We start from the raw sequence: 27,356 nt of genomic DNA, 5'->3' as shown, positions 1-27,356 counted from the left end.
AAATCTAAAACCTAAAAGGATGCATACCGAACAATTCCGAGCCATCGAAGTGACCCTTGATGCTTCATGTAACAATAAAATTGCTTCAGTTAAAAACACATTTGAGTAAAACATGAAGTTATATTTAAAAAAAATAAAAAAAAACGCCCGATGAGCGTTTTATCGGTAATTAGCACGTCTTCGCCACGCACCTTTCTTTAGTCTGGTATCGAAGCCAAACGAAGGCGAAATTCAAATCATTGAATTTTTTCTCGACGAGATGATTACCGGTATTCGCGGCAGAAATTATACTTTTTTTCTCCAATTTTCGAGATGAAGAAACGATCTGGCGATCCATCTGCGTAACTATTTTTCGACTTTCAAGATCGCGGTTTAAAACAACGTAAGCCCAGCGTATCATTGCGCGAGTCACTATCGTCACAGTTCAATTTCGTAGCGAATATAATAAATCAAAGGCCAGCATTGATCTACCACCAGCGCTGGATAAACACGCCGCTACTCCAACTACCAACTTGCATAGTGTAAAAAGAAAAACCGGCCGCCAATGCGACAGCGCAAGCACTTTTAGTCGTTGTCGATGATGATTTTTTAACGAGAAGAGCAAATCGTGCGTTTAAATTAACGATTTATTGCGAAACTCTCCTCATACACCCACGGGCGACTGGAGAAAATGGCGTTTTCAGGTACGTTTTATCTAGAAGGATTAAGCACACACGGTCAGCCGAAATCCGACCGAGATCAAACCGTCGCACGTTCGTTCACTCACTCCGTTTTAATAATAATCATCCGCAACTACAAAAACATAGCGATTTATATTATATTTTTCAGTATTTTCAATATGTACATTTTTTGTATGTTTGTTTTATATAGATATCTATCTATACTTATATATATTTATATATATATATAAATAATACGAATGCGCCTACGATGTATTTCGACGTTAATGACTCGCTACTGGGCTTTGTTGTACGCAGACGCCGACCATTGGAGACTCATCGCCGCGGTCCGATGACGCTCGAGTTCGTTGCGCCGCAGTCGTAGCCGGAGCTACGCCCGTCGTATTATCGACGATATTCGCGTTGCCGATAGACGCCGACGAGCCCGGCGCACCCGTCAGAGCGTACGGGAAACCGTGCGTCGCGTTTCCGCCGCCGCCACCGGCTATAAACGTCTGTTGCGTCGTCGAGGAGAACTGCGTCGTGAAATTCGCGGCGATCGTCGGGTAGACGTTGATCGTCGCGACACTGCCCGCTTGAGCAACATCGACAGTCTGATGTAACGGCGCTAGTAACGACTGTCCCGAGCCGTGTATTTGTACCGGCACCGACGATGTTTGTTGAACGTTCACTAGATCGACCGCCACCGCCGTCGCCGCTGTCGCGTTGTTGTTGCCATGGTTACTACTGGAAGACATTAACGACGTTTGTGATAGTCCGGGAGGCGGATGATGAACGTGCACGTGAGGAGACGCGTGATGCGATACTCGTGGCTGCGGTTGTTGTTGTGATAGTCGCACGTGGTTTGACGTAGCGTCTCCTCCGGCTCCTGCAGCCCACGCCGGAGGCTGCGTTATAGCGTGCGGAGGTTGCGGATACATCTGCTGTAACCGAGCTACGGCCGGTGATTCGCAGTCCATCACTGAGTGGGTTAAATACTGCGCTCCGTGACTGTGGTGAAGAGGATGCGAATGAGGATGATGATGATTGTGATGTTGATGAGTAGGATCTGATCTTGCTCTTCCAGATGACGTATTTTGGCCTGAAAGGGTATAAAAATAAATAAATGATTTGTCATATCCGGCGACAACATTATAGGGCTTTGACAGATAAGGCAATTCAAAATACCCCGATCCAAAAATTCCCTGATAAAATATGGGGGCAGTTTCTTATCAAGAAATATTTTATGGCACATCACCAGCAAGAAGAACGAGACAACAAAAATTTCGAAAAATTCCCTAAGTTTTCCCCGATGTTTTTCTCGATTTTTAAATTGCATAGCTTATGAATTATTGTATGTAATAAGTGTAAGATGTACCTGTCGAAGGACTAGAGGCGTTCTGTTGCTCCATGGCAGGGCTAGTGGACGTGCTATTGGATGTGTTTGTACTTTCATCGGACGTACGCTTGAAGAAATTATGCTGCAACGCGTAATACGGCGTTATGCGCGTTTTCGCGTCAAAGTCTAACATACGCAGGATAAGATCCTTGAACTTAAGATAATCCGATAAAGAGTGTCCGGCCTCGCCAGCTCGCCGACCGCCCGGTCCTCCGGTCTCGGCGCCGATCACGTCGTGTAGTTTCCGCGTACCCGGCGACTTGTACTGTTAATTAAACATCAAATAAAAGTTGAAATTAACAAAACTTCCATCAGATCATGAGTGAAAACGTGAGTCTAGTTCAGACCTGACAACCTTGGCATCTAGCTTTGTATATAGTAGTTTACACTAGAATTTGACATCTTAAATAGGAGTTTAATTGAAAATGAACTAGGATACATTCTGATTTTGAGTGGTATGATATTTTTGGAATTAATATAAAGCTCTTTTAAAAGAGTAGTAACTACTCTTAAATAGTAGTGGTAGTAAGGTTTCATCATAAAAATTTACGATCAGTTCGGGCCCGTGATAACATCTAACCTAACTGAAGGAAACACTGACCTTTTTACCATCCTTTGACTTGCGAGGTAGGTAACTACCATCCGGATGTTTCTCAAAGTATTTTTTCGTTTTCGGAGCTTGATCTAATATATGTTGCGGCGGCATACCCAACACCTCAACTATCTTCATCATTTGATCGAACTGTAAAGCAAGACATATCAAATTGTCATTCATTACAAGCATTACAGCAATCGCACGGAGATGAATGAAGATGTAAGCAAATTTGTCTGTCAAATAATATTTGACTCGCACCTTAATTTGGCACAAGCCTGGTTTGAATGAACAACTTTTGTCAAAGTTTGACACTTGGTAATATGTGTAGTGTGATAAGTTGCCACGGGCCAAAAACACGCTTATATTGCGGCTTTTATTGTATTAAGTAACTATGTATTAGACTAGTAACACACCATTAGGTTTTAACTACAGAATCGGCTGACTTTCAAGCAATATTATTGTTTAACTCAAATTGGTTATCGAATCTTTCGAGAAATAAAACCGCAATCTAAATTTCCAACATTTGTACTTTTAGCGAATAACTGATTCACGAGTTTTTTATGATTACGTAACGACTTAGTAATACGTCAGCTTGTAGACAGTAGGGCGCCATTCACAGCCACGCTTATGGATTTTCGTAGATAACACCACACGATGACAAACAAATCGTTTTACAAAGAATTCATCGTATTGTCATTAGTAGAAAATTCACAAAAACCGACAAATAGCGGATTAAGTTTTTCTGAAAAACGTGCTATTTCACGCGATATTTCATCGTATTTATATTTCCGAGAAACGTAAGATAGTTTTGTGCTTACCTCATTTGAACCGGCAAACAACGGTTCCCCGGTATGCATCTCTACTAGTATACAACCCAGACTCCACATATCAATCGCTAAATCATACGGAATTCCGAGTAAAACCTCCGGAGACCGATAAAATCGACTTTGTATATATTGATATATCTGGAAAATTGAAAAGCGAAAGTGAGAATAACACGAAAAACTCCCAGAGAACCAGATTAAGGTCTAGCGCATGCGGAATGAAGAAACATCAATGGTCTTTCACTTGTTCACGTGCGCATTGTTCTGAAACAGCAACCAATGTTTCCGAAACGAATGAAAACATCTAGCAGGTGAACCATCGTTTCGCAATAGAGATCATGCATGAACTAAACATCGAAATGTATTACGGAAAATTCTGATTCTTGTTTCGATGTTTTTTCTAACAACATGCACTAGGTTTAACTAAAATGAAATTGAAACTTACCCGTTGACCTAATTGACACGAACTTCCAAAATCGACGATTTTTATGGCACTTCGTTTTGGATTACACAGTAAAATGTTCTCGGGTTTTAGATCACAATGGATAATGTTCAGTTCAGGCGTCGCTAGGAATAACAATGCCGTGCACAGTTGCTGCGCGAACTTGCGCGTCAAATTCAACGATACTCCGCGGAAATTCGTATTACGCAGCAGATCGTACAAGTTGTACGACAACAGTTCGAACACAAGACACAAATGATTGCGGAACATAAAGTGACGCTTCAATTTCACTGTAAGAAGAAAAAACACGCACATCAAGATTATATCATTTTCATTATTTCAATTTCAATTTGTAATTCTCTATTTTCATATCATAGGTTCATCGCCTCTTAGGCTTGTGATGCATCCCAGCACTGTAATTTTTGAAATTTATTACTGAAAATATATATTACATATGTTAATTAATTTTGTAAGTATATACTTGTAACTACAGTGCAAAATAAATATATCTATCTATATCTATCAACAAGAGGAAATTAAGTACTGTATGTTTTTGTCAGTGTTTTATACTATGAGAAAGTTGGCGCTCAATAAACCTGAAATTTATTGGAGACTTTTATTTCGGTTTTTTGTGGATGTGGAAATAGCAGTTGTCTCTAGAAGCAGTCGTAATGAACAGAGAGAGAGAGAGAGTGGCTATAAATGTTACTGGCTCTTCAAAAATAATTTCCCACGGTCTAAACTTCACATCTCTGAGAACCTTCTGAACGATAGTTTGATAGCAATGTTTACAATCAATAAACACACCCGAGTGTAACGCCATCTCGTGAGCAAAGTCTGAACTACGTTCTTTAGCATATTCAGTAATCATCATAATTATGATAACACAAGGCTGAACCTGCTTTGAACCACAACCAACTGGACTGCCTTTGATCTTCAAACCGTGGCCACGCGTTACTGATCACATGGGGGCCGACTGACCGGTCTGGTCGTACTCGTATTATATAAACATGCCTGCCGCAAACATGCCTACTTGTATTCATTGAGAAAAACTCGATCAATGCCGTTTTTACCCTGCCTGTATTATATACATAGTTTCTATTTTCGTTACGGTTCTTTTGTCCGATTCCCATTCAATAAATAAAGCTGTAAAGGTCATTCTTTCATTCGTTCATTCATTCATTCGTTCGTTCATTCATAGGTTTAAAGGTGGAATGAAAATTTCAGAAATGAATGCGCGAAAAAATTATATAACGGTTTTTCGGCTTAAAAACCTCAGACAACTCGACCTCGACGAGATATGAAATCAATCATAACCTTTCTAATAAATTTCTGACTTTTGATGTACTGATAAAGGGGCCACATATCAGATAATGGTAAGACTCAATTTTTAAATACTAATTCAAACGGTAGCAATGATTACACACACACTTACCTATATAATATTTACTCTCAGCGTCGTGTTTGTTCATTAGTTCCAGAAGTCGAACTTCGATTTGAGCTTGATTCAAGAACGGTTTCTTGTTCTTGATAATTTTTATAGCCACCTGTTCCTGGTCCATGTGGTCGTAGGCTTTCACTACCTGTAAAACATCAACATTTATATAGAGATGTTATGATATCACAGATTATCAATGAAAGGCTTATACAGCAGTAGGGGTGAGCAACTCTAGTACTGTCTGACGTAGAGGAAAAGAAAGATCGTTTAACAGTCAGGATCCCTACAGATCAGTCATTCCAGGATGTAAGCAGTTTCGGGATGTAAGTAGTTTCCAAGGAGAAAATTTCAAATTTCCAGGAAATGTCCTTATCACTTTCATCCCAATTACTGAACTCTTCTTTAATCGGTACTGTTTATCTCAGTAAACTATCTTACAGTGGTTTTGTAAGCAAATTTCTATCCTTTACCGACACCTCCACTCGATTTCTAATTTCTAATTTCTAATTTATAATTGAGTAAACACAAATCCTGGATCCAACTGTATCGATTTGGGTGTAGTTTATTGTACAACTACAACACCTTCTAATTTCACAAAAATTGAAGTTTTAAAGGAGTTTTGGGCATGTGCTCAAATCAAGTCAATGAGTTCAAAGCACCTTTAAAAGCATTTGTAAAGGAATCAAGGAGTTTTAAAGGAATCAAGGAGTCGTATGGATTCATGAATCGATACTGACCTGTCCAAACGATCCTTTACCGATGAGAGAATCAATTTCATATCGGTCCATCCATTTTTCACCCGGTTTAACGATATAATCATGATTGTCATCGTCGTAGCCTTCGTTATACAAACGTTTCTCTTTCTTATGACCTGAATCATCTCCTTGGGCTTGTTGGGCACGGCGCTTCTTCTTTGCATAGTACACCTAAAAATATTTGTATAAAAATATTCATATAATCTCCGCGATTCAGTTTCACGCTAGTTCCACAGTTCTAGGCTCAGTCGCTGTAAAACATTAACCCTCAAATCGGTTTAATCCCTTCGACAATTGTGATTAAGCTGGGTCCTGAATTAAATTTGCCTCTATATAGTTTTAAATATATGAAAATTAATTTTGCACGCCAACTTTTTCGTACTGTAGCATGTAAGTCACCAGGTCACGTACAAAGAACCCCTGGATATATATTAGCAGTGCAAAAAAGTTGATCAAACATAATACCATTCAATTAATATAGTTATAAAGTCAGATGTTTTCGCTGCCTAAATTCAATACCATAAATTTAACTCTCCTAAAAAGCTTGAAAATATGAACCGATTTCAATCGTGGTCAACTAGGTGAATGGTTGCTGAAGTGTTAAATTAAAAAAAACACAAGGTGTACCCTTAAAAATGAAATTTGATACACGGAAAAAGTTTCCTCTTGAATTCCCACACATTTCACCTCTGTTGACAGCTCTTAATGAACAGCTGAAATGATGTTGTTCAGAAGCGGCTAAATTTTCAGGTTATTCAACTTATATCGTAAAATCATTTTTCATACTTAAGCGTTCTGTCTGTGACACAGACGTAGTGAAAATCAGAAACCTAGCTCGCGGCAATCAGAACACAACGCTTCTATTCAATAAAATCAAGCAAAAAAATGTCGCACACCTGACATTCTGTCACCGAAATCCTTTCAAACGAAAAGAAAAAAATAACTGGACATGATTCGAAATAGAAAAAAAGAATAAATGGCAACAAAAACATTTTTAAAGGCTTTTTTGTCCGTCGAGAACAACAGAACTCGTGGTCAGTCGGTCGCGGGGAACGCGAGTTTAAACAATGAAACTCAGGTCGAACTCGTGGTCAGTTTTCAATACACTTTTATTCGTCGATTTCCGGCCGACCAAAAATAGCCTCCTCAGATTTTGAACGCGACAAAAAGTTCTAATCGCACAACGACAAGAATTTCAATAGCGAGTGAATCCGGTAGTCGATTTTTTAACGAACTCGTCACTTTTTCGAACAGATGCCGATTGAATGAAAGAATTAAATCTAGTCGGACGCCGGTGCTTTTTATCGGCTTCATTCATGAAAAATAGAAAACATGTCATCGTCGTCTCTGAATGAAACAAACTTCACATACTTTTACTTAATTTACTACGATCGTCAAACAAGAGGAAATTGGGTGTTTCAATTACAGATGTCGATTGCTATCGCGATAATTGCGTTTAATCGGGCAATTTTTTTCCTCTCTCTCTGAAAAGCGTGTATATATATATATATATATATATATATATACACGTATGAATGTGTGTCATCTCAATGTCGAGGAAAAATGAGATCGCAAATATTACGAGATGATATGATCAGTATCATCAACCTCATTGTTTCGAGAATAAAAGGCCTAAATTCGACAGAAATTTCTTCAGGCAGTAATAAATAAACCAGGGCTCCAGTTTGGAAATATATCCTGGTATTCTGAAGGAACTGAATTTCTTGTTGGGTTACTAATATCCGGAATAAAAGTCTCCCGACGGGACACAAGAAATTTCTGATTTCACCATTTGAAGATGTTTCATTCAATTCTTTCCCGTTTGATCGGAAACTCAAATGCAAACTGGGACACCATGAAAACTATAAACCGGCAAAATACTGACAACGGAAAAACATAAATCGAGTCTCGCAAACCTCACCTCTAAATACGTTTTCAATCTATTTGTACAGTTTTCTTTTTCGGTTTCGGTTAAATCAACTGATGCCGATGACTCTGCTGCGGTCGACGCGTCGGCTTCGTCGAACTGACTGTCGTTCCAGAAATTGTTCAAGTTACAAATAATATCAGTAAAATGAGTCGATGTCTTCATGTTCGTAAACAGTCAATCCAGATTCATTAATTTCATTATCCTACAATCGAAGTGTCATCATCGCGAAATTCGAAATTTTCATCGCAATTTTCCCGAGGCTGTCTGTATCTAGTGCATACATTCCTATACCGCGCATCCACGATTAACTATTCATTCACGAACAGAAACTCGAGATATGACACACGTATAACGAAATCGTTTTTCAATCTACCGCGCTAGATCATATTCCTAGTTCGGAAACTGAAACTATCATTCCTGTTGAATGCACCGCACAATTGGTCAAAAAGTGTTCTAAATCCATACACGTCGACGCTAGGAACGCAGACTCCATCAACTCCATTCACTGTTACTACTACAACTGGTTTTAGAGTAATCATGTGTATGTCATATGACTATTGAATTTCCCGCCGGTCTTCAGTGAACCCGGACTTCACAATGAATGACTCATTACTACCTCTTATATGACCCCTGCGTGTTGCCAGGAAACTACAATAGACAAGGATGTTAAACCTAGTCGCCATAGTTCACGTTCAGGACATTGTTCTCTTCACCTAGACCCGCATCTCATCACCCACTCGCGAATCTCGGTCCGCGTTGTTATTTTCGAGTTATGTAACGGCAAAAAAGTCGAACAAATCGTCCTCCAGTCATCTGCGTGTTCTTTTTTCTAGACACAATGCAAGCGCTTATGACATAAGTTGAAGCGAACCCGATACGACGAACACAAGAAGCCCGAGACAGCACTCAATGCTCTCTCTCTCTCCGTATAAACGCTTGTGTTGCACATGTTTCGCGTGAGCAAACTATTCATATTTCATTTAAAAAATATGATGATATCAATGGAAACCTAGGAAAAAACCAACACGTGTTTATCTGGGTCGATACGATGTACTTAAATAGAATTTTCTGCTTCAAAAATCGTTATCACAAATGATATATCATTTTTCTTTATTGGAGCCTATGGATTTTTTATTATGACATAAAAAGATCTAGATTGTCTGAATGAATATAAAAATTTAGGTTATTTTTCTTTTTAAAATTAATGTATTAGATTTTGACGTATTAAGGTTTTTCATATTTTCTATTTTTAAATTTTCATTTCACCAACACAGAATTTTTGAAATATATTAAGGAAGGTATAGACTGTTACGAAATAATGTCTCAGTGAAACTGAACCAAATTGCTGAGCTCAATTCAATTTCAATTTCAATTCATTCATCATAAATCCAAAGTATAAGATTGTGAATGGAGAAAAACAACAATAACAACAAACAGACAAAAAACAAAAATGAGTGACACAAAGATGTGCACTAACAGAAAAATAATAAAAGGAGAGAGAAGGATAATTCAAGGATAATTCAAATGTTAGGGGAATCTTTTTTCAAATGCCACTTGATGTATGACTTTATGCCTGAATACTTATTTTAGCCAGTCAAACAGTGTTACCACCTAAAAATGCAGCCATATTTTCATTCCAGTCCTGGTGGTAACAGGCTTACATATTGCACAGATTCATTATCAAAATTATTCAGAGTTCAGTAATCGACTAATTCATTCCATGTGCTGGCATGCACCACTTTAGGTCTCGCCATTGTAGTTACCAAGGCTTCAGTTCATTGTATTCAAACAAACAGGTGGCCTAATGCCCTTCCGGGTGGCTCGGTCATAACTGCTATAACGGAATTTGTTACCATGATCCGCACCTCAGTAAACATAAAGACATTATCTGCGCACACTTCGAGCGTGTCAATATATCACTAATAGTTATCAGCGTACTATACCGGTTTATGTCTTCTTACCGGTAAAGATTGACCACTAGCTAGCAAATGAAGTCCATCTTAGTACAATATAAACATTATAGATGGCAGCAGCAGCAGTAGTATCAGAACCCCAGGATATCAGCTAGTTCAATGTTCGTCATAGACTAATACAAAAATGGTTGAATTAATAAAACAGTTTGGTCCCCTTCACTTTCACTTAACTTCTAGAGGCTATATGACCTTTGATAAAACACTGTCCACGTTGCAATAATATAAAATCTCACAATGAGAAAAGCATGTCTGAAATGTTTATAACAGGATGGCACCACTTACTGCTCATTTACAAATTCCCAGAGTTTTTATTGATTTTTCCATGACACATAATTCCCTGAGTGAAATTTCTAGGTTAAAAATGTTATAATTCATTTATTTCTCATGGAATCAGCAACCAATAAAGAAATGCGTGGTCAATACCATTATTCGAAGTTTTCCACTTTTTAGGTAAAACTTGTAAAAATCCCTGAATTTTCTGATTCCCTTAGTTTTCCAGGTTTTCCAGGTCAATGGCCACTCTGTACTTCTTGTCATAATCATTCAGGAATATTTCTAGAGGCTGCATTCAATACATAATAATGCCTTAATTTATCGATCCATGACTGGGGTTTACTTTTATTTCAAATAATTGACAGACAACTGCGTCAATTGAAAAAGGTCACCGAAACCCTCCGGTTGTTTGTACAAAAAAACGTGTCATTTACGTCATTGTAAATGTAGTAAAAACAAAATCTCATCGATATAAAAAACTGGGTTTTTTTGTTTTCACCTCAAGCGTCCTCAAGGCGTCGTCAGTTGAACAACAGTACCATCGATTTCAATATCGACGGCTTAACTGTCAACTTGTTTCGAGGTCGACGATCGGATAGAGCAGTAATAGCAAAAATACATAAAGATCCTCGTAGTCATAGTCAGGTCTGGTACAGAGGTCGCTCTATCAGTGTCCATACAGATCAGTCATTCCTTGATATAAGGAGTTTTCAGCGAATTTTTCAGCGAAAGACAAACATTCTTAACATTTTCATATCCAAATTACTGTAGACTCTTAAATCGGTACTGTATATCTCGGTGAACCAGTTTTACAAGCAAATTTTTATCCTATTCATTATAAATCTTGGTTTCTAATTCTGTAGCTACCTTTTGGTTTAAAAAAATCCTGGTCCCAGCTGTACCGACTGAGGGGTAGTCTATTGTACATACAAACTAGACAAAAACTTCTAATTGTTTATTTTCCAAATTGGATGAGTTTTCAAGGTATTTCATTCAAATTAAAAGAGTTTCAGGCAGCTTTAAAAGATTGTCTGTTCAGGAGTTTTTAAGAAATCGAGGAGTCGTAGAATCCTGTAATCATACAAGCATCGAGACCGATTATTACCTCATTGATGTGTTTGTAGGTTTTGATGAGATCGACGCTGAGTTTGCGCAACGGTGCCGCGCCGGGCTCACGGAACGTCATCCGGGTCTGCATCGAGCCCACGTCCTGGTTCGTTTCAGTCGCCATGCTGACCAGATCATCTGGATCGACTATACGCCCGTATAGTGCCTGCGGCGCATGGTGTCGGCTCTTATGACCCTGCCCTGAAAAACATTAAAAAATCACAAACATCACTGCGACTGACAATACATAAATCAATACAGAGAGAGAAAGAGAGAGGTCTAGTATCACAAACAAACGTTGAACTCTGTTATTGAGGACTCAGGTGCAGAGTTCTCCGTTATATTGTGATTCCAGTTAGGACATCAGATATTAAAACTAATCTAACTCCGTAGCAAAATTTAACCGACCACACACGGAACCTGATCAAAAGCTTTCATTTAAAGATTTTTCAATAAAATCATTCTAGCAGCAGCCGCAGCCGCAGCCGCAGGACTCCTCGTGTGCAGTCAGTCTCGAGACACACACACACATGCAGTGTCATGTACTGAATCACCGTGACATTTAAATGTCATCTTCGTAAGGAGATCCTCCCCCAAAGGAACTCCCTCCCTCACTATTGTTCCAGATTTAACACCCGATTACATTAAGCAGCATGTAAACACTACATCCTTGAGCAAGATCATCCAATAACACATACAAATATAGAATGTTGATTAATTCTTTTTTATAAGAAGGTGTGCATCAGGTATAGGTGAGTGGTGGAAGACAGTACGTGGATTTGAAACCCCGTATACAGTATCGCAATTTCCACGGGCAACACATATTTATCTTCCTCGCCACCCAAGGAGCGATCGTGTAGATGGCTCGAAAAATAATCGTATTTTTCCTGGGTTGAATTGAAACGAAGAGGTCTTTCTCGGAATGAAGATAGGGAATATCTGATTGACTGATCCGATGATAGATAGGAACTTCTCGCGCTTCATTATAATATTGACTCATTCTTAAAGAATGCAGGTATAGCAGGTACAGTAAGTACTTCAGGCCAGATAGTCCTATGATAAATAAAAGGACTAGTAACCTCGTCATAAAAAACTAAAAGCGCATGAATACTTTAAACAGCATAGTCTTCTAAACCAATAATGGGACTGGTGACGACTTGAAAAGCACTAGACAAAAAGTACTCGTTATTGGAAACTACTCATGATATCAGTATGATATTCGTGCTGTACTGACGATACAGTCTACACTTCACTGTTCTATATGACTCAACCATAATTAAACACTGGGGACGATACACAACCTTGATGAACCGCTGAGCATTAATTAACAATTAAGAGGCCCAGTTGACATTACCAGTATGCACGATACACAAGGCTCGCAAGTCAGAACGCCGATCCGTTTGAGAGACAGTCCAAATATTTTGACGTCAAATGTTTTGAATCCCCCAAAATCATAAATGATTAAGAAGCCACCGAGTCGGAAAAATCCAAGACAATGAAAAATTGATACACCCCCTTTTATGACCTGTATTCAGTGTTATCCATTATGTGATAGGATTTGAGAAAATTGTTGTCCCGCTGAACTAAACTATTCATCTCCCCCAAAACGTTTCAAAAAAGCCGTTTGGTATAATCAGCTATTATAGATTGAATCATTTTTCTAAGAAACAAACATTTTAAGCATTCACAGAACATTGACTTTGAGAACATTGAGAGCTTGAAGTAAAAGGGCAGCACAATCTTAACAGAGGTGGCTGTTCCTTCAAAATCAAACCCCCGACTGGTCAGTTCCATCTCTAGCAGGTAGTGGCCAGTGTGTAAGGGACAATTCAAATGAAATCAATCAAATAGGAGGACATTCCTTTTTTCAAGATATAAGTGGAGAATACAGCGGATGAATTGAAATACTGTTTGACGTCATCGGAGATAGCGGAAGGATAGCAGATTACAAATTGTGATGATGTCACAGATGAGACAGACGGTAGGGATGATGACTTCACGAAACTACGCAGGATGATGACATCACGAGACTACGCAGGTTCAGACGTCACGCGTGACGGCAGACAATCTGTCGCAGTCACTACCGACCACTGTACAAATGATATATCACGATTATTGATCGATTGATGATGATGATACCTATGAGTTGTCTGCTGTCCACGAACCTGTACTGTTACTGCTACTGCTACTGCTGAGAATAAACACAATATTGACCACTGCATACTCGACTCCAAAAATAAAGCGATGTACACAAGCACAGTCAAATAGCGCATATAAGGTGTAGATGTACTAAATCAAAATTAGTTAATTTTAAATTAACTTCGATCTCAAATTTTGGTATTCCGAAATTACTAAGCAAATCACGCATTTAGATAAGCTCTGATTAATCTTTACACAGCACACAGACCTGACTACTTTGGTATCTGCATCTTTAGTAGTTTTCACCACAATTTGACATCTAAAATAGTGGTGTAATTGAAAATGAACTAGAAACATTCTGATTCCAAGAGTACTTCAATAATTTTTGTAGTATTAGCTCTTAAGAGTATTAACTACTCTCCAGTCAAGTTTGAAAGCATTCACGATCTTACTAGGCCCTATCTCCTCCGATGGGGGCAGAAAATATTAAGTATTTAGAAGGGACAATAAATCCTGACAATCGTAAAACTGACGACACTCGGAAGATCTTCGGGAACCTAAAAAACGACTGTAATCTTTATCTGTGAACTAATTGATATCATCGTTTTGTTATCTTTAAACGCGATATGCGGATCTAATCTGTGATGATAGCATCACGATCCCAGGAGTCAGTGACGACGCAGACAGCTTGACCGGCACGACTCGTAATTACGTATTCATAACGAACCGAATTCGCAGAAAACGACTTTTTAGTGTTCGCCTTAATTGCTTATAGGAGACGCAGCGGCATTATCGGCCACGACGCATTAACGGCCGAAGTCGGATTGAGGTTACGATAAAATCGGACATGTTTGATGGAAAAACTGAAATATATCCAAGTTAGTCGCGATTACAGTCAGGTTCAATTACGTACACGTACTAACGCAATTTCCGGAACATTTAAATATATATGCTCCCATTGTTTGACAAGGTCGGGGAAGAGGGATATGCATATACATTTATAAGTCTTCTTCCACTCAGCAATTTAGAACGGACCAATTCAAAATAGACCAAATCAATGCAGTGCGTTCACATACGCTTTGATATCAGCTGATATCACTGGTCCAGTGGCCCAACTCGTCTCAACACTGTTATAGACAGGCAATTAAAGCCAAGTTTATATCCCTTTCAGTGCGTCCACAAATATAAATCAGTGATAGGCTTTGTGGTGTAGACAGACTACAGCATGTATGCCCGTCATAAACACACTGGAATGGAATTTTTTTCGAAATCTTTTAAACGTCCCTACAGCACATCAGGCTAGTCAGCGGCGCGATGAAAGGGTCATTAACAACTAGAGAAATGGTCGCTCAATTCCTAAATAAATGTATATTAATGACAAGAAACTACTGTTGAGTGAGTTGCTAGTACGCGGATAAAGGGACTGGCGCTTTTGGGTGTGGTCACATATATAACCAATACTCAGTCAGGTCTGATCGATTAAACATGCGAATAAATCATTATCTACAACAATGTTAGATGAACTGTAGACTTGACACCTGTTATTCAGATATCGATTTAACGCATACAGTACTGTAATGACAGGCTCGGGAGTCATGATCCAGTTCTATGAGTTCTATAGGACCCATTAACAATTTCATCGATGAAATGCTGCTATATTTAAGTTGAGCTCGACCTAAAACGGGAGTTCAAAGCGATATCTCAATTCAGTAAATTTTATCAGCTCCTAAAATATACGAGTCACGAAAAACTGTACATACACTGCAATAAAGAAGAGTCTGTATAAAGCCTGTTCTAGGTAATCATTCTAGTCCTTTACTAAGCTCCTCTAGTTCTGGCTCCTATGCTTTATACCAACCAATTACACCAATTTTACTCCAATCATTTGCCAAGCTCCTCCAATCCAGCTTTTTAGCTTGATCTCGCACTCTGGTTCTATAGTCCCTCGGCTTCAGATTCTAGATTCATACCGTGTTCTATCTCTTGAAACTCACTAGTTCTATGACATTGACCTACACTTTTTTTCCGGAAAAACAGAAAAACGATTAACAAATAAAATCATAATATTTGTGTATTGAATGCAACTGAGTTCGATTGAACATTTCGTCACGTCAATTGAAGAAACACCGATGGGTAAACACTGACTGAATAAATACGAGACATTGACATTTAAACGTTACAAAGCCACTGATCAAAGCCAAACATCCACCCACCCCTGCGTATGAAGTCGCTTCTGGCGTATGCCGAACATGATCTGAACGCGATCTTCGATATCCGCATGTACAAGTTTTTGTAACGTATTCAATAATTCAGAAGCGCCCGGAGCAGCGAAACGAACGAACGTGCGCGCTGCACGTGCCAGGCATTATCTACTCGCAATCATCATCGTTGTTGTTATTGTTGACGTCATCGCATTTTTTGTCGAACTTTTAAATAATAAACATCACGCTGAGACGACACGTCGAGAGTTTTAATAAACAAAAACAATAAACCCGATCAAAAATCGATCACAATAATGTTTCAAGGATAAAAGGGCAACATGTATCCATTTTCATATTTCACCTCGAACCTGATATCGTACCAATCTAATATTTCCAACATGTGGCGCAAACCTCGATAGCTCATAACAATATTCATATTTTCCAAGGCCAAATTTGGTCCAACCAAAAACAATGGGCCAGGCCATGCCAAATCTGAGCACAGGTCAAATCATTGAGCGTGAACCCGTAAATCCTAACTGGCCTCCGTGGAAGCGACTCATCTCAATTTTAACAGCATTGTTTTTTAAAAGTAATGAGTGAGTGATTTATAAATTAAGCATGGGCCAAAATTGACCAGGGTCTGATTCAGGCCAGTTTGATCCCGACGGAATGGTCGGTGTTATGACGGCTATGAATAAATACTACCTGCGTAGAATGAACTGAACGAACAGAGTGGAAACATCCACTATTTAAAGTAATCACGCGCGAGACTTGCCTAAGTCATTACGTTCTTTCTGAGAATGAACTGCAAATAGATGTTCCGAGAAAAAGGACGTCGTCGACATTGATCGAATGATCGATTGGAAAGTACCTGTTTTTATCTAATCATTCATCGAGGATACAGCGAATTCATAACCGCTAATCTACCGAAATCATTGATAAAACTGAACCGATGTGTGGTTTGTTTTTTCCCCGGTGTCGGTGACTGTCAAAGCTGTAGCGCGTTTCACGGAAACCCCAGGTGATTTTTGTTGTTTACGCATCGATCAATCATTGAAGCCGTCCCCCCACCCCCACACCCCCCTTCACGTATCCATTATTCATTGTTTCTCGGCAGTATTTCTCAGAATTTGCTGCAAATGCGAGATGAATCAAAACGCGATGAATCCGAGTAGGTGCTGCCTCGTTACGAGAGGAAGTGAAGAGAAGTAGAGTGGTTAACGGCGAGACGTGGGAACTAGTCTCGCATTTTCAACCTTATCCCCGGCGCGCATCCGTGTTTATACTCGCTGTAACCGTAGTAACGCGGTTACCACGGTAACGACGGATGAACGCAGACAACGCTGTGTTTGAATGAGGGAATGCTCCGCTCGCTCGCTCTCTACTCACATCTCCGCCCGTGTAGTATCGATCTGACGATGAGACAAGGATAAGAGCAGCAGCAGCAGCAGCGGGGGATGGAGTAGACTCAGTCTGCAGCCCCCTGTCTATGTAATCTTTGTTACACAACATTGTTAGCAACAGACTATTATACAGTACAGTACAGTAAACAGTGATCTGATAGAACCCCAGACAGTATTCATAATCATCTTTGACAACAAAGCATCACAAGGCTAGCAAGTCCGGGTATGTTTTGGCCAGTACCAGGAATGGACCGATATTGTGCATTCACACACAGTTTTGCTCTAGCTAGCTGCTAAGAAGCAAAGTTTATAAGATGCTATGCTCAAGAGTTAATGCTAAGAGAAATGGCTAGAATGGACCTACGTCTAAATTGGTGTCCACTAAGAACTGATTCCTTATATCATCTACAACAGACTTTTCGCTAAAGGGAATACTTGGTCCATTCTAGATCGGAACCGACTAAATCGAGAACGTTCTAAACATCGTAATGTGAATGTATGCCTCAATTTTAGAACATAGATTTTGGCAGAAAACTGGTCGCTTATTTTCATGAGGTTTAAAGGTGAAATTAACGCAAGAATTTGAAGTATCGTAAAAGCATGACTAACTCAGTCACTGGATGTGAGCTGGAGATACAGAGTAGTCAACGCAGCACTCCCAGCAACTGCATCGGCATCGGCACCAGCATCAGCATCCGCACTGATGCAACCTTACTGATCGATAGCTGCGAGTTGTTTTTCATTCACAAATATGGAACAGAGCATAAAACCCATCCCCACTGCGCGAGCATGAATGAAATAATGAACCATCTCGTGTCGAGGTACCGGCCTGATTGACCAATCAGACGCAACCGTTACGCACGTTTTTAATGAATGAAGCTGTGCGGGGACTGACTGCAGCTGAATGATGATAAATACACTCAATTTATATCAATACACGAACGCTCAATAAACAGTTCTAGACAGTATCTTCTCCGCATACCAGATCATTCTATGTTGTGTTTCTTTCTCGTTATTATATTTGGATCTAGTTCAATCTTTCGATTTTTAAGTATTCCAAAGAAAATCTAGAAACCCTCGAGATGCCTGGCTAGAAACGAGTACTGAAATATGAATGATGATAGGGGGGAAATATTGAACCGATTGATACAGAATTGCAGTTAAAGCATGAATCCATCGTGCCACTTTTCCCTACACAGGGTTTCCAGTCGTAAGGCCAGGGAAAAAAAAGAACTAAGAAGGACTTTTTCAGCAATTTTAGACTCAAAAGGAGGGACTTTTTGACTCGGAAAGATTTGCTTTCCAGTAAAATGAGGGCCCAGAAAGGGAGGAACATTTTGGCAATGCCTTTGCCGGAATATTTCAGGGTAATTCCATAACACTTTCCTGAAGATTCAATCTTACTGATTATTTATTGAATAACCAACTTTTTCCAAAATAAGGACAAAGAAGGACTTGGAAGGACTGCTGGAAACCCTGCTACATAACATCAGTGATCAACAACATCAACATCAGAATTCTCGTTTAATATTTGAGTTTAGGGTTGATAATAACAATAGATATTAACTAATCTTCTGAACGCACTGGGTGAAGCCTGTTATAAGGGTCGCTCTTCATACAGACAGTCCTGTCATATCTGTAAAATTATAACGTTTTCTATTCTTTATAATATTATATTGTATATTCATGGCAGATAAACATCAATCTATCTTGAGAGAAAGTTGACTTCAGCCACTGTTCAGACTCTGTGGATTTTGCTGAATTCGGTGCAATGAACAGATAGGAATTCAACTATAAGTTGACAAATGACATTGATGCGTAACATCGGGACTGAACGTTCTCAATATCGCCGTTAATATGTAAATGAAAACGCGTGTGAAAAACGTTTCGTTTTATGGCAGGTAAACCGGGTACACAATCATTACGTGGACTTAGTCAACCTTGCGCACGGTAAAACAACTCCCGCGAGAAATTCATTCCGCAAAGGCCCCGCAATTAGTATCCATCGATCGGAACGCTCTATAAAAATCACATCACGCTCCGTACAAAGACGCAGCTATCACTTTACACAGTTTTTTGTGAATTTTTATTAGAATCATCCTATAAATATCGGTAGATAGTTCGGTTTAGCCGACAATGGACGAATTTCGACCGGACCAAATCGATGATTGCGCATTCATACATGTTTTTAAATCGGCTATTATCACTGGTCCAGCTAGATGCTCGAATGTTATATTGACAGGACTGTTAAAGCAATGTTTTCATTCTTTTTGCCGGATCTGAGTTTGATCGTTCTAAATTGACAGAACAGAATTTCCGTGGACTAAATTCTGAACGTTCTCAATAAGGTAGTGTGAACGCAGCTATTAAACCGAACAGTTAGAGAAAATTATTGTATAATTACAAGCTAAGGGAGTGTTCGCCACTGTTGACAGATGTCTATTATATGCGTATTATATTGCGATATAGAACAAGAGGTTCTTAATCCGAATGAGCCGATCAGAGGACGCAAATCTGCAGAAATCATTTTACTTATTGCTGACATCTTGGCATCGGTGTTCAGTGACCACGCCCTGTACTGCACTGTACTGTACTGCAGGACTCTGTCCACTACCCAACATCACCCTGAGTTGTCATAAACTGTACTTGGAAACTTTTTTTTAAGATTTTATGAGCTCGATTTGTTAATATGATTCAGAACAACATTTTTCTCGCATTGAGTTATTATTACATTGATGTCAACTGCGACTTCTTGACTTCAGTAAAATAAAGCACATCGAGCTCGATGACGTATTATGTCATATACAATAATCAGAGCCGCTATGACTGTTACCGGGCCCTGGGGGGCAGTGTACAACCCAGGCTATCTAAAACCGGTCCAAACGCATTTCAGTGCCATCTAACAGCTTAATACCAAGTTCATAACATTTACAGCAATACAAATCTCATGAGTAGAAACAGTTTATTGACACAAAACAAAAGGTTTGTGGTATTAGGAAATAAGCTTAATATTGTAAACGCTTTTAAGTTTTCAGTCTCCACCTTAAAGACTCTAAAGCACTAGACCGGAGGGCAAGTCATCAACAACATGGTCAATGTAATGGGGGGCAATAACGGCTCAGTTATTTCATTCACCTGATGAACAGATACTAAATATAGATCCCGGAAGGAAACTGCGCGAAAAAAACAAAGCTGACCTAAAGCATCGGGATCTTTTTATAACAACATGCATGTGAAGTAGGGCTTACCTATGCACCGGTTATAAATATCTCAGCAGCCAGACAGTTGTTAAGATATGTTTTATTTGTCTATATTTAGCAACTGTCGATGATGTAGGTATATTAACAGTGATTAAAGTTGAGAGAAAGAGACAATGCGAAGAGAGAAGAAATAAGTTTCTATACAGAATTAAGAAAACGAATATTGATAGACCAATAGACGCTAAATATACTGTAAATATGAACGTGATGAGTCTAGAGAATAAAATCGATAACCAGCTATTCTTCATTCAATCTGACAAATTAGTGATTCTCACGATATAAACATCCGTCAGGATCGACAGTTTTGATAACTTCCAACCTGATTGGTTTCATTCAAGGCTTCTTCAATTCAACCATTTTGAGTCCTATTCACTTGACTTTGATTTTTCTACTATAATTCCCGAACTCACATCGACAGCAATAACAATTGAGGCCATAAAATCGGCCCAGTTTTAGTTATTAAAGAAATTCTATATCTGGCAAAACTATGATGTGGGCGAAGATGAAGGGACCAGAAACTAGTTTTTTATTGATTTTTTCGTGAAAGAATGCGCCCAGAACGATAACATACTGATAACTTCATATCTCAAAATGGAACATCATCAATAGGGTGTGGTCAGCGAGTTTTCCGCTGCTCCCATTTCAAATATCCGCCATCGGGAAAAATAAATGACTGTTTATTCAGCTTCGTACAGGAGTGGATTTTACAGGACGACTCGACCTGAATCGTTGTCAGTTTTCTAATCAAATCTAATGGAAAATTTTCTTTCTGACCCAGTTCTAGGTTTTATAACCGCTAATCTATAAGAAGTAATTTATTTTTATGGGTCACTGGGCCAATCCACCTCGGGAACCCTATGAACCTCTATACAGAGTATAGTTAAACACTAATATTACAACATTAACCAATATTACCAATCCTAGCATCAAGCGCGACCTCGTAGTTAACCATCAGCCTTGAACCTCATACTCTTAAACCTGAGTTGAGAGGATTTCGATATTTTTCCAATCCTAGCATCAAGTATACGTGTATACATAACCTCGTGGTTTAGAAGGTATGTCCACAGTCTTGAACCTCTTATGTAAAGAGGATTGGCTTCGAATACTTTAAAAACACACCGTTCAATGAATGTTTATAAACTATTTGTAAGGTTAACTGAGAACTTGCTCTCATCTTCATCTATAAGTTACGTTAGCAACAAGATGTTGAAAAGTGATCCATCCCGACCAAACCTATAGACTTTCATCAGGTCAGTCAGATCAGCTTATACACTCATCTTCTGACAAATAAACTTGGAATATTAAAGAAATTCCTAGTTGAACAGCTGATGAATTTTGGTTCGATTCTACGGATGTTTCTTCAAAGGTAAATTCATCAGAATTAAAGAAATAAATAAGTATTTAAAACATTACCGTATGAACGAGTGATGCCCGGAACGCTCGGGAACCACATGAGTCGATTAGCTACGACAAATTCATCGGGAAAATCCCGACGATCATCGGCCGATAGTCGAGGTCGTTCCTCGTGAACACCGCGCCGATGATATATCCGTCCAACCATCGGTGACACTACTGGATCGAAGTCAAGATTCTAACCCTATCAATTTTCAAGCGTTTGATCTTTCACTGAATGCTATAGGTATAAACGAGTCAATCAGACATTGCTACCAAACGCAACAGCGCTGTCAGAAGATCCGGAATTCTTAAAACGATCCTCCTAGTTAATGATGTATGCACACACGCCCTATACTCGTATAGTTCGCCTGTCCTCACTATTTAGAATAACACTAGAGGAATGTGAGCAAAATAGACAACGGAATGTTATATCATATCAACGCTTGTACACCCTCTATACACAATACCAGAGCACTTAATAATTAACCTACTTCGTCTGTGCATGCATGCATGCATGCACATCACTACTCAATCTATTGAAATCTTCACACAGCAAGAGACACTAATTAAAAGATTTGTTTGTCATTTTAAATGACTAGTTACTAGTGACAGTCCCTGGGCCTATATCTCTTACACTAATTAATAAACGAGTCCTGATCAAAGATGTCCTATATATCGAGCACAATTCACACTTCATTATTATCTCATGCATTCGCTTAGATCTCAGCAGAGTATTCCTTGGAGTCTATCCAATATTGTAAGTGATCTTCTAAATAATCTTGTATCTGTACAAAAAAAATCTATAAAGAATACTTCCTAGTTTTGTTATCTGTATAAATATGTTCACTTAAAAATCTCTCAAGTTTATTGCAACTGTTATTCATAAATCTAAAATGTACTTCCTTGTTTTGTTAAATCTACGTTGCTCAATACTTCTCAAGTTCAATTATGCATTTCCGTTTGTACATTCTTTGATGATATTTGTTTTTCATTCTAAACTTTATTGTGTTAACCAATAATATGCGCTGTTAATATTGGGGTCTAATAAAGTAATTTTGAATATGAAATGCGTTAAAAAATAAAGGAAAATAGAAAGAGAATGTTGAAAATAGTGATACAGGGAAACCAGTCTGGTGAATGGGTCTGAACGACTGATGTTTGAGGTGTATAATTTTCCACTAAGCAATAGTTGTTTGATGAAGGAATACTCCATCTTTAACCTGGAACGTGCGCGGCACGGCGCGTGGAGAGTAAGAATAATTCTGCACCTGCCCTCAGTACATATTTCTATGCAGGAGGTCGACTGATAGAATGAGATTAATATGTAAGTATAGAACCGATCATCTCGACCTGGTTAGCAACCACATTTTTCAAACGATTTTTCTGCCAACGTCAATAGCACGAAAACCTATAATTTCGGGCGGTAATTTCATTTTAACATTAAACTTACATGATTTTTCAATTCTCGTCAATTTGATATTCCTGATTTTATGAATTCCATAAACTGTCCTAGCCATACAGAGGTATTAGTAAAAGACACCTAAATGTTCAAGACAACGAGTTATTCAAAACAGCCATTGTTTAGCGCTGTGAATATTCCAGCAGTGATTTAGTACATTAAGTACATAAACAGAAATCAGCTGATGAATTCCATGAATGTAGTCATGTGTTCAATCTATTAATAGACTCATTCCTTTTAATAATAATATCAAGGCCTATAGGCCTACATGCATTGTGCAAAAATACCCTAGAGAAAGAGAGAGGAGAGAGGAGAGAGAGAGGAGAGAGAGAGAGGAGAGAAGACAGAGTATAAAGCGTCAGTGGAGTTGAAGGTGTTCTCATGTAACCATCTGTGCCATATACGTACACAAAGTACACAACCTTGCCACGATAAAAAGAAAATTAATTTTCATATATTCCAAATTTTAAAACGAGCTTTTCTCTAAGTATACATGATATACATATCGCCTTGATGAATAATGTGTACCCTATCCTTTGTATTTCGTTAAGTCACGAAGTTCACGTTACGACCGAGCTAGAAAACTACCCTGGAAACGTGCGAGTCTGAATTCATCGGACTATTAGCTGATTAAAATGAAAATTAATTTTCATATATTCCAAGTGGTAAACAAATTTTTCCTTAGTGTGTGTACGATATACATGTAGCCTGGGCTTGTTGAACGCGTACCGTTTCCATAGTCCTACGTTCTAGAAGGTCACCAGCTAGGAAACTGCCCTGGTAACTAATGAAACTAAATTCATCTAGACTATAAGCTATCCCGACCCTCGATGCCTACTGTGTTAACTAGGATGACTATGTTTTACTACTATATATGAAACGATTAGACTATATTTAATAGCACATCATAAATCATCCATGATTTCATTAAATGCTTCAATAGTGTATAGAAATTGATTAAACGGCACAGGTGTGCCACACGTAAACCATCAATTAACATGATTCAAATCACGAAATTAACTAAATGACAATCTCCACTCGGGCTGGGAAAAAAACTAAACGCTCAAATCTGAATTCTGATTTGTCCTTCGGACAGGTCGCTGTTACTATAGCTGGGTGGCAAGCAAACTGACATAATTAGTACTAAGTCCTACGGATGAATGCAAACTCACGCACATAGCGACAATTCAAACTTTTATACCACAATAAAGATCATCAACCGTCATAAACTGCTGACAAACACAAATATAAGTGACATCGTTCTGTTGATAGGGCAACAAAAAAGACGGCTAACGACTAACGTACTCAGTGGGTCAAGGTGAGATAGGAAGAGTGAATATTTCATTCAGTTCAACTGATATAATGTAGGCTACACTCGTCATCTCAATTGATTCCGTATAAGACATATGTAAGGAGATCTATGGCAGAGAGATTGATTTTGATGAAATTCTATTATTTCACATAAGCCGCAATCACCTATAACTATAGCTGCTAGTCAGTCCATTCTAGGTCAGTTCATACCTGGTACGACCAATTTAGAACGGACCAAATCAATGCAGTGTATTCACACGTTCAGCCGTTATCACTGGTCCAACTATAACCAACGCCGTAAAGCTGCTATTCGCGCAAAGAAGTGGTCCGTTCCAAAATTTTGAACCGAGTATTCGCTAGGTCAAATAACGTAGTATGAACACTAAAAATGATCGGAACTCGATCAAACGTGTTAATCTCATACACATCAAAGCAGCGTTTCACCTTCTCACTTGACAAAATCAACAGATAACTATCCTTTGAACTGTTTAATTGACTAATCGTATGTGGGCACTTTACATAGAAGGCTAAAAGTTTACTGATAAACAACCACTACCGGGTACCGTACACACACACGCCACGCGATAAGCAGGGTTTATCAGTACCCAGGCAATCCCATTACTAACGGACTTTAGATTTATTATTGTTTTCTATTTTTAAAATGAGAAATCATGACTTCACCTCTACGAGGTGAATAACAACAATGAAGAAACATTCGTTCAATCTCATGAGTACCGAATACGTCAACCATTCATCCATTTTGCTGTAGAATCATCCAGCGTAAACATGTTGAATAAGTCAAACTTATTCGAGAACAGCAAAACTGATTCCCGATTCATCAACAAATTTGTACTGACTAGACAAACTATAGCAGCGACTTAAGTTGCTGCTACTATGAAATGGAGTGGCTACTGAGCCCGATGAAATGACTGTATTACGATACAACTAAGTACTAGGTACTAAGAGTTATTCAATATTATCCTGGGGTCAGTCGCTCATCCTGGGGACAGTCGCTCATCCTGGGGACAGTCGCTCATCCTGGGGTCAGTCGCTCATCCTGGGGACAGTCCTCAAAAGTAGGTTGAGTGAGAATTGGTAGATAAACAATTTACATCATAAGCCTAGTATCTATCTAAAATAACTGTAAACAACTTTTCAGCCAAGAATGATAACACGTATGTCTATGCTTGTCATGATGCGAATTGTCTATGAGTTCTCACTAGGGAATCCAACATTCCCTCGTATTTTCCTGACCAAAAATTTCCTGAATGAAATATAAGATATCCTCAGTGGGGGCTGTTCGAGGTTCATCGGGCTGTTCGAGGTTCATCGGGCTCCTCGTCATCAGCAAAAACAACCAGCTATTAAAAATTCCTCGACATCTTCCCGCTTTTCAAGAAGTCAGAGTTGCCAGCAGGGGAAAATAAAACCGGGAATTATCGGTGATACTTACCGTTAATCAGCACGGGTTTACCCTTCTCATCGATGAACGTATTCCTCATCATATACGGTTCACACTGGTTACTGCGTGACTTACGAAATGACTTATCGTACGACTTATCATGCTGCGGAGACGACGAGATACGTATCATCGACATTACAGTCGCGTAGAGTGTTCGAGCGTTCTATGCCTACGACTACTATAACTATCGTTATTATTAATTAATCCCGGTCTCATTAACGTTAACGAACCACACAAACGAACCGTCCGTCCGTCGGATTCCGAAACTCTGACTATTCCGTGTTAAGTCGAAACGAACGCGGGTTTATAATCCGACAACCGCGTGAAGAATTCGCTACGAGATCGCTGGTTCGATTTATACTTCCGAGTCAACTTCATCTTTACTCTAGTTCCATATCAGCGATGTCGTCGTCATAATTCTACGAGGCTACGGCCTACCTTCGCGACCTTCAAAACCAACTGTAGATCACTGCTCGAACAACTTATTATTGTATCGCTGTATTGCGCAGACGACAGCTACATATATAAAATGACTCGAGCCTCGTCTATATCTCCGCCCGCGATGACTGCGATGATAATGATAATATTAACCTTCTCTTCGTGTGAATATAAATTACATATGATCTATACATACGAACAGCTGCCCCCCAAATGACTAAGACGTTCTTACTTTGAAATGACTAGATTCGACCGATGACTAATCATAATAACAATAACAATGAATTGTGTTTAACCCGGAACGCCAGCGTATATTAATGATGAACTGAGACTTTCTCCTGCCGTCGTCGTTTGATGGAGAACGAATTCGTATACACGGCATTTTAAACCGTCTAGAGGAAATGTACGTACGCCATACAACAGACGTGGAATACACACGTCCGGCTAAAAATACATAACAGACAAAATATCCGTATAATCCGGCGTGAATGACGACAGAGATGAACTTGTGTTGAGTTGATATTAATTCAGTTGTCTTCTAAATTCGCGTTAGTTAAATACGTCCCGTATAAATCCCGAATCTACTACCGAACGACGATGGTTCCGTATGATCAGCGTTGTTGTATGTTATGCACAATACGGCAGCCATGACTTTCACACATTCAACGCACACAGCCCCGCGATGCACAGCTGATCTCGCTGGCATAAATTATCTAGCACCGTCGAACACGACGCGACGAGATAACTACTAGGGCTAAACACGAAAATACAAAACACACGACATAAACTTCAACTGTACCATCAACCGGTTATGAGAGCCATCGATATCAATATTCTATAAGTATCCCGTATACCAGCAATTTGACGCAATATTTAGCTGCCATGCCCATTGA

General features: G+C 39.0%; 1 protein-coding gene across 2 annotated transcripts; it reads right to left on the bottom strand.

Annotated features, from left to right (window-relative positions):
- Positions 1-927: 927 nt before the first annotated feature.
- Positions 928-27,356, bottom strand: LOC141906808 (dual specificity tyrosine-phosphorylation-regulated kinase 1B-like). Of its 2 annotated transcripts, none has more exons than XM_074796198.1 (9): positions 26,017-27,356; positions 11,394-11,596; positions 6,095-6,283; positions 5,355-5,502; positions 3,923-4,209; positions 3,472-3,618; positions 2,660-2,800; positions 2,038-2,323; positions 928-1,761 (listed from the first exon to the last, which is right to left on the bottom strand). In XM_074796198.1, the coding sequence occupies exons 1-9, from the start codon at positions 26,159-26,161 to the stop codon at positions 944-946; spliced, it is 2,364 nt and encodes a 787-aa protein (XP_074652299.1). In that variant the 5' UTR covers positions 26,162-27,356; the 3' UTR covers positions 928-943. The 2 variants fall into 2 exon arrangements, with proteins under 2 accessions (XP_074652299.1, XP_074652300.1); XM_074796199.1 differs by lacking the exon at positions 26,017-27,356 and adding an exon at positions 23,244-23,344.

The sequence above is a fragment of the Tubulanus polymorphus genome, chromosome 6, assembly GCF_964204645.1.
Source record: "Tubulanus polymorphus chromosome 6, tnTubPoly1.2, whole genome shotgun sequence".
In the NCBI taxonomy this organism is placed as follows: domain Eukaryota; kingdom Metazoa; phylum Nemertea; class Palaeonemertea; order Tubulaniformes; family Tubulanidae; genus Tubulanus; species Tubulanus polymorphus.
Note: the sequence above shows the minus strand (reverse complement) of the source record. Positions and strands in the feature narration are given on the sequence as shown.